Source organism: Phodopus roborovskii, unplaced genomic scaffold, assembly GCF_943737965.1.
Source record: "Phodopus roborovskii unplaced genomic scaffold, PHOROB, whole genome shotgun sequence".
NCBI lineage: Eukaryota > Metazoa > Chordata > Mammalia > Rodentia > Cricetidae > Phodopus > Phodopus roborovskii.
The window spans coordinates 9,994,738-10,003,377 of NW_026126413.1; the positions used below are offsets into that span (position 1 = coordinate 9,994,738).

Genomic DNA, 8,640 nt, shown 5'->3' on the forward strand with positions numbered 1-8,640 from the left:
GGACATGAATTCACTTTTTTGCATCTGAAATATGAATCAGTTCTGATTTCCTGAAGATGGTTTGCCATTTTGCACTGTGGTTTTTCTTCTTTCACCTAGTCTTACTTACATTATAATGTGATTATAGTTAATCCCATTTCCATGAACTTGTCTGTCTTTAAAACACTTAGGTCTCAGCTCAAACATCAGCACTTTATGAGGTTCTCAATGGCTTCTCAATTATGAAGAACACTTAAAGACAAACTTTATAGTTTTCTTAAAAACAAGTTGGACTCACAGATTATGGGAGAAAAAGAGCAATCTTTATCCTCTCCCCTCTCCTAAGATGCAATGGGAAAATCTCTAGCCAGGCGTGGTTACAGTTCTTCATCTACCCAGCTGGAGTACACATGAAGGAAATGGGAGTGCAGATGTGAGGCCCTGAGTAATGAAAGAAACTGGGTCTTTTCTTGTCCAGTTGCTGAAGGAACAGTATTTAATACAAGGCAGATAGAGCGGGGACTAGAGCAGTGACTCCGTGGATCTGAGTTTAGCCCCCAGCACACACATGACTGCTCACAACGGGCAGTAACTCAAGTTCCGAGGATCCAGTGCTCTCTTCTGGGTTCCTCAGTACCAGCCAGTTATTGGTGCATACATGCATGCAGGCACTCATCCATAACACATCAAAAAAGATGTAGCAAAATCCAAATCTGAAATGACTGTAATTTGAACATTTTTTCATCCCAAGCATTTCAGATAAGAGATGTGCATCCTTTATTATCATTTCAATATAAGTAATATAAAAAGTATTATTGACATTAGATTAAGAGAGATGGCTCAGTGGTTAATGGCATCCATTGCTCTTGCAGAGGAATAGTTTTGGTATCCAGCATCCAGTGCTGGATGGTGGCTTACAACCATCCATAACACAATTTCCAGAGAACCTGACACCTTCTTCTGGCCTCTGAGGACATCAGCGTGCCAGTGGTGCTCAGGCATACAAGAAGTCAAAGTATTCATAAATCTTTTTAAAGTACTATTCTCATATTAAGTCTCTGAAATCTGGTGTGCATTTTACATTTATAGTACCTCTTAATCTTAAAATGGCCAATGGCTAGGACTAGACAGCCCAGCTCTAGAAGGCCTGGTTATATACCTAAGAACAGTTTGAATGTAGTTGATAAAGCATTGGTTGTGCACACCTTTAATCCCAGCACTCGAGAGGCAGAGGCAGAGACAGGCGGATCTCTGATTTTGAGGCCAGCCTGGTCTACAAGAGCTAGTTCCAGGAGAGCCTCCAAAGCCACAGAGAAACCCTGTCTCGAAAAACCAAAAAAAAAAAGAAAAGAAAAGAAAAAAGCTTATCTTTTTAATCTGTGGTTCAGCTCTTTTCTTTGGCTACACTTTTCAGTCTGGAACTTTTCTAAAGAAGGCAAGCATATATATCAGCTAAGGTTATTATTGCCTTACTCCACATAGCACATACATTTCACACAATGATTCATCTTCATATCTCCTGTAGTTAAAAATTCACCATAGAGTGATCAGATGTAATTTTATCTTCCCTTTGCTGGCTCATCATTATAGCCAGTGTTTTTGAAGGCTTTTTTTTTTGGTGGGGGTTGGTTCCTAGATTTGTTTTTACAAAATAAAACCAGGTGAGGTTACTGGCCCTTTAAAAGTCCTTCTGTGGCTTCCCACTGTAAAGCCAAACTTCTCAGCATGGCCTGTAAGACATGCATGGTCCTTGTCATCTAATGGTACTCTTCACTGGCTGATGTCTACCTTCCAGCCTGCTTGCTACTTTGCCCAAATCACCGTGGAGATATGTGCACATCACTCACTCACTCTTAAGCACCTCTCATTGGGATTGTCTTACCTTGTTTTAGTCTCTGCATTTATGGCTTTTAGTGTACCTGCTTGTTAATCTATGCTTCCCACTGTAGACTCATTGTTAATTTACTTAGAAACGAAGTGAGGATAACAATAGGTATTGTTTAATCACTCAGATTTGGATCATGCCTTGGAACGCCTTCAGCGTGAAGATCCCAGTTTGAAAGTGAGGCTTGATCCTGACTCTGGACAAGTGCGTATATTATTATTACCCAGCCCTAGGAGAGAGAGGAGGTAGAAAGGTGGGGAGGGAGGGAGGAAGGAGGACATGCATATAACATTGACTAGTCTGCATTGCTGAAAGAGAAGCTCTGATTAACCATTTAAGTTTCTCTTTATGTATGTTATCATGCTAAATAAACATTCTCTTCAATTCCCTAAAACAGTTACATTTCACATATACAGATCACTCCCCACCAGCTTTGACTTTCTATAATATAGGCTTTTATGAAGTTTTAAAATAAGGTTCAACTCTTGTCTTTTACACTGATGCTTATAGAAGCAGCATACTAAAGGAGGTCAGAAGCCACAGAAGCCAGTTTCTCTGTTATTTGCATGTTCAAACTAGCCTAGGGGTTGTCACTGCCTCCAGCATTTAGGGAACGTCTATGTAGTTGGGAGATTTTAGGGGGAAGTTATCTACCCCATTCTCAAGGCATTGTCTTCAACACAGTTTCAAACAGTTGTCTGTTTTTTCACTAAGAAAAGTGTTTTAGCTGGGTGTAGTGGTGCATGCTCTTAATCCTAGCCCTTGAGAGGCAGAAGCAAGTGGATCTCTGAGTTCTAGGACATCCTGGTCTCCAAAATGAGTTCTAGGACAGTCAGAGCTGTATAATGATGAGACCCTACCTCAAAACCCCCCACCCCTCCAGCCCACACAAGAAAGGAAGAAAAGGTGAACCTGGACTGCACAGAGAGTTAAAAAAAAAACAAAAAACAAAAAACAAAACAAAACCTCTCACAAAGCAGACCAGGGGCTGGAGAAATAGCTCAGCTGTTAACACCACTTGGCTGCTCTTCTAGAGGACCTGAGTTCAATTTCCAGCACCACATGATGATTTGCAGCTATCTGTAGCCCCAGTTCTGGGGATCCAATGGTCTGTTCTGGCTTGTCAGGCACTAGGCATGCCAATGGGACACAGACATACATGTAGGCAAAATATGCATACACATAAATTATTAACCTAAGGCAGAAGATGAGAGGAGGGGGCAGTGGGAGGAGAGAAAGGAGGGGGAACTGGGATTGAAATGTAAAGAGTAAATTAATAAACAAACAAACAAAAAAAAAAACCAGGACAGAGGCGATGTCTCAGTGAGTAAAGGCTCTGGCTGCCCAGGCCTGATGACCTGGATTCAGTCCTGGACTCCAAATATGTTCTTCTCTGATTTCTGCACATCCCTCTCCTCTATACACAGACACACCACACATACAACAATGAATAAGAAACTGCATATGAGGAAGAAGATAAAGGCATAATCCAGAACATTGATTGGACTCTTGTTGTATTGACCAGAATCCGATAAAGTGTTAGGTAACTTGATGTTACTTACTTACCCAGCTGATAATTAAACTGTCACAGAAGGAGACTACAATGGATTTATTATCCTAGCCAGAAAAGTCAGTTTTCATATAGGAGCCCTCAGAAAATTATCAGAAAAAATTCAGTTGAAATTAATGAAAAATCCCTTAAATATGACTTTTTATAATATTTTTTAAATGTCCCTATGTAATATTTTCTTTTTTTTTCCATTTTATCAACAGACAGTCCTGTGTGGTATGGGGGAGTTACATATTGAGATTATTCATGACCGAATCAAGAGGGAATATGGCCTAGAGACCTATTTAGGACCTCTGCAGGTGGCATACCGGGAAACCATCTTAAACTCAGTTCGTGCCACAGGTAAAACAATAAAACATTTTGGACATTCTGGGTTGTTGAGTGTTTAGTTGTATATATAGGGGTCACAGTTTCTAGTGTCTCCCACAGTTTTACTGTGTCAATTTAAAGAAAAAATTGTGATAAACACAGAAGGCCTAGAACTATTACCACCCACTCATCAGACAAATGTGTTTCCAATGGCTATGGGACAGGATAAGCCAGGGAAGTGGATGGCTTGTTCCCCTCTGTACTCACCACTGAAAAGAGTGTAAGAATTTGAAGGCAATGAATTATATTGATTTTATAAAATGAGTGAAAAACCAAACAAGCAAAAAACTGTTTACCTATATTCTGAGAAAGTTTTTTTAGGGGTGGGGGCATTAAATGTTGCTGAAAGAATATATGAAATTTAACAATTTGGAAATTGACAGAGGAACAAGTTTTACAGTTTTCATTAGCCACTTTTTATACTCTCTAGATATGTTATAATCCTAGTGTTACCTTCTTTTCCAGCTCTGGTCATTTATTCCATTTACTGTGGGTGTGGGTGTGCACATGCATGTGCGTGCGTGCGAGCGTGCGTGCGTGCGTGCGTGTGTGTGTGCCTGTGTGTGCCTGTGTGTGCCTGTGTGTGTGCGTAAGCTCTGGTCATTTATTCCATTTACTTTGTGTGCATGCGCGCCTGTGCATGTGCGTATGCATGGGTCAGGGTTTCTCTGTGTAACCACTCCAGCCAGGGTAGCCTGTTTCCCTTGGCTGTCTGTTCCTGGTATCTTTCTTTGGCTTCCTTCATTTCTTGACCAAAAGTAGAGCATTGTCTGCAGCCACCTCCTTATTTTCATGCATTTCAATGTGTTTGTTTTCAGACACCTTAGACAGGACTCTAGGAGACAAACGGCATTTCGTGAGGGCAGAACTGGAAGCCGGGCCAGTGGGAGCGTCATCTGGCATGGCCGTGGTTGAGTATGCTGACTGCGTCAGTGAAGACCTAGTGCAGGCCTCCCGCGAGGCCGTTGAGAGTGCAGTGCACAGTGCATGCCTCCAGGGTAAGGGGAGCAAATGAGAGCCGTCTCCCCGACTGCTTTCTTCTTCCTGTAGGTTGAGCCCGTTTCTTGTACAAACCAGCATATACTGTGCCTCAGCATTACACTACTAGATTCCTGGTTATTCCGTGCTGTACAGATGCTTCAGCTGTTCTCTCTGTAGTTCTGTGCACTTATATTATTCTGCTTTATTTTCCTCCTTACTCAGGACCTTTACTTGGATTCCCAGTTCAAGATGTGGCAGTAACGTTACACTCATTGACGATTCACCCTGGTACCTCCCCAACTATGCTTAACGCCTGTATCTCAAGATGTGTCCAGAAGGTATAGAGCAGTTCTCCTGCTTCTGATCTCGGGGGACACGGGGTGTCTATAGAGCAGTCCTCCTGCTTCTGATCTCGGGGAAAACGGGGTGTCTATAGAGCAGTCCTGCTTCTGATCTCGGGGGACACAGGGTGTCTATAGAGCAGTCCTCCTGCTTCTGATCTCGGGGGACACGGGGTGTCTATAGAGCAGTCCTCCTGCTTCTGATCTCGGGGAACATGGGGTGTCTATAGAGCAGTCCTCCTGCTTCTGATCTCGGGGAACACGGGGTGTCTATAGAGCAGTCCTCCTGCTTCTGATCTCGGGGAACACGGGGTGTCTATAGAGCAGTCCTCCTGCTTCTGATCTCGGGGGACATGGGGTGTCTATAGAGCAGTCCTCCTGCTTCTGATCTCGGGGAACGCGAGGCGTCTATAGAGCAGTCCTCCTGCTTCTGATCTCGGGGAACATGGGGTGTCTATAGAGCAGTCCTGCTTCTGATCTCGGGGAACACGGGGTGTCTATAGAGCAGTCCTCCTGCTTCTGATCTCGGGGGACACAGGGTGTCTATAGAGCAGTCCTCCTGCTTCTGATCTCGGGGAACACGGGGTGTCTATAGAGCAGTCCTCCTGCTTCTGATCTCGGGGGACATGGGGTGTCTATAGAGCAGTCCTCCTGCTTCTGATCTCGGGGAACACGGGGTGTCTGTAGAGCAGTCCTCCTGCTTCTGATCTCAGGGAACGCGAGGCGTCTATAGAGCAGTCCTCCTGCTTCTGATCTCGGGGAACATGGGGTGTCTATAGAGCAGTCCTGCTTCTGATCTCGGGGAACACGGGGTGTAGAGCAGTCCTCCTGCTGCTGCTGCTTTAAGAGAATGCACGAAGCGAGCAGCATAGATTCCACAGGCAGCTGTGCTGACAGAGCTTGACCTTCTGCCCTAGCTGCCATGGGGTGGTCAGGATGGCTCATTGGGTAAAAGACTTGCTGCCAAGCCTGATTCTTTTTTAATCCCCAGGGTCCATATGGTAGAAAGGAGACCTGACTCCTGAAAGTTGTCCTCTGGCTGCCACCTACATACTGTGGAGCTCATGAGTACATGCTACACACACAAATAAAATTTTAAACTGCTTCTTGCATGGAGAATCTTTGACCTTAAACCAAGTTTTCATTAGAAATATTTTAGAAGTTACTGGTTGCACAGACTGCTATTAAAACCTGCCTGGTTTTAGCAAAAGATGTATGTTTTCCCCTTTCCAAACACACAGCCATTAGCTGAAGGCATGGTGGGTTTAAATGGACAGATGTGGGGTTAGCTTGACACTGGGCTTTAACATAAACAACAATGAAAACCTAATATTAATTCCAATTTTTGAGTTTGTTCAAATTAGATTGCTTTCATATAAAAACCAGATCAGTCCCATTGAGAAACAGGTTTGGGCCAGGGTACCTTCCCTCTCAAAGTATCAAGATGTGGTCACCTAGGAGTGAGTGACATGGCTGTTTGCTTCTCACTTCAGTCACCCACCAGAGCTAGCAACTCCCATGCTTGTTTCCCAGTGTGGGAGCAGTAAAGTGAGGTCAGAGGGGAAACCTTCAACCCTATAAGGAGTGGGAACTTTGTTCTGGAAACAATGGAGGATAAAGTTTTTGAAGATTGAAGGATGGCCAGAGCACCGAAGTGACTGGAATGGGAAAGACAGTCTAGGACAGACTTTTAGAAAGCAGACTAGGTCTGAATCAGGGTACCAGCAACGGGCATGAGACAATGGTGTTTGATGAAGAAGGGGATCAGAGGAGTATATACAAGTGACTGAAAACCACTAATGCCATGTGTTGAAACTGGAGGACAAGAGTGGAGCCCTCAGAGTGGGCAGGGACGCCGTTGATTCTGAAGCTCTGCAGTTGGGTAATGTTGAGAAGACTGGAAAGGGCGGAGGACAGTTCTGGGAGCACTGCTCTTGAGTCGCAGAGGCCAGGCCCCTTTTACCTTTGCCATACAATTACCTTGAAAACATTTTCAGCTTCCTTTTGTGGCCTTTGAAGTCTAAGCTGTAAACTGTTATAGAGAAAGGGTTTGTTTATAAAGAACGTTGCTATTGTCTGGACTGTTTTGTTGTTGCCCTCTCCAGCCCGTGAGCACTAGGATGTATAATCAAGTATTAAAGCTCTAGGTTTCTTACAAAATGTTCTCTGTGGGGTGTTGAAGCCAGTGGGGTTACCAGAGCTGTAGGCTCAAGAATATAGGAAATCGTTCAGTTTTAATATAACTTCCTTTTACTAGAATAGAAATTTGTACAACTTATGAAATCCCTTCAGGCCCTGAAGAAAGCTGACAAGCAGCTCCTAGAGCCGCTGATGAGTCTTGAGGTTACAGTGACTGGAGACTACATCAGCCCCGTCCTGGCTGATTTGGCACAAAGAAGAGGAAACATTCAGGAAATTCAGACTCGCCAGGACAACAAAGTTGTTATAGGATTTGTTCCTTTAGCAGAGATGATGGTAAGTTCTTAGCATTTGAACTGTACATATTGTTTAATATAAAAGATCTAATCTCAGTAAAACTAGGTGGTCACTAACACCTGCAACTTTGGGGCTTGACTTTAGGGAATGTGTGCCAAGTTTCAACCACCAAGAATGATAGGACTGTGGCCTTCAGTGGTGGGTGAGAGCTAGGGAATATAGCACTTCAGACAGGTTATTTCCACCTTAGAATCACAAAGATTGTGGCATACTGTCCCAAATGTGGTCACTCTGAATGACCATTTTCCCCTTTCTACCTTTGTTTTGAAGCCAACGTCATTCTCTTCTCCAACCAGGCACTTCTGCTTCTGGGATAGGCACCAGGGACGGTAGAGGGATAGCACCAAATTCCTGGGCCTCTGGATGGATGGATGGATGGATGGATGGATGGATGGATGGATGGATGGATGGATAGATGGATGCATAGCTGACTTACCCAGTGCTAAATTTTCCTGTTTGTATGACTCTGCCTTACCAATACCTTCTCTGCTCTGGTGTACAGACAATCAGCAGGAAGAGAAGCTTAAGGCCTAATTAAATGCAGTAACAAACTGATATTCTTTTCATTAGGGATATTCAACTGTGCTTCGAACGCTGACATCAGGCTCGGCTACTTTTGCTTTAGAATTTTCTACTTATCAAGCCATGAGTCCTCAAGACCAAAGTAATCTGCTCAGCCAGAGAGGTGGTTTGATCCAAGTGCTTTAGGTCCTGGGAAACATGGGAAAATGCCTGGAAAAGAGTGGACCGCTTCATCCTCAGTAAGAGCACTGTTTTATTCATTGGCTGCTAATCACTGCTTCGGTAGATGGAAAGAACTTGATGTAGATAATGGCATTGGAGCTGCCATTCTCATTCTGTGTGGAATGTGCTGTGCTATAAATGCCCCTCAACTATGTGCCCTGTTGGATCCCTTACTTCTGTTTCTGTAATAAAGTAACCTGACCAAGGCAGCCTAAAAAGAGTTTGTTTTGGCTTAAGGTCCTGAGGAAGAGTACATAATCGCAGGGATAGTAAGG

General features: G+C 43.8%; 1 protein-coding gene across 3 annotated transcripts in view; it reads left to right on the forward strand.

Moving 5' to 3' along the window:
• Positions 1-8,559, forward strand: part of Gfm2 (GTP dependent ribosome recycling factor mitochondrial 2) — a 32,753-nt gene extending 24,194 nt beyond the window's left edge. For 2 of the 3 annotated variants that reach the window (XM_051183022.1, XM_051183021.1), the window contains 6 exons: positions 1,992-2,068; positions 3,638-3,776; positions 4,622-4,801; positions 5,007-5,122; positions 7,418-7,600; positions 8,192-8,558. In XM_051183022.1, the coding sequence (XP_051038979.1) occupies positions 1,992-2,068; positions 3,638-3,776; positions 4,622-4,801; positions 5,007-5,122; positions 7,418-7,600; positions 8,192-8,329 (833 nt within the window). In that variant the 3' untranslated portion in view covers positions 8,330-8,558. Of the gene's footprint in view, positions 1-1,991; positions 2,069-3,637; positions 3,777-4,621; positions 4,802-5,006; positions 5,123-7,417; positions 7,601-8,191 lie in introns of all 3 variants that reach the window. The other variant, XM_051183020.1, reaches the window with a different exon arrangement.
• The last annotated feature ends 81 nt before the right edge of the window (positions 8,560-8,640 follow it).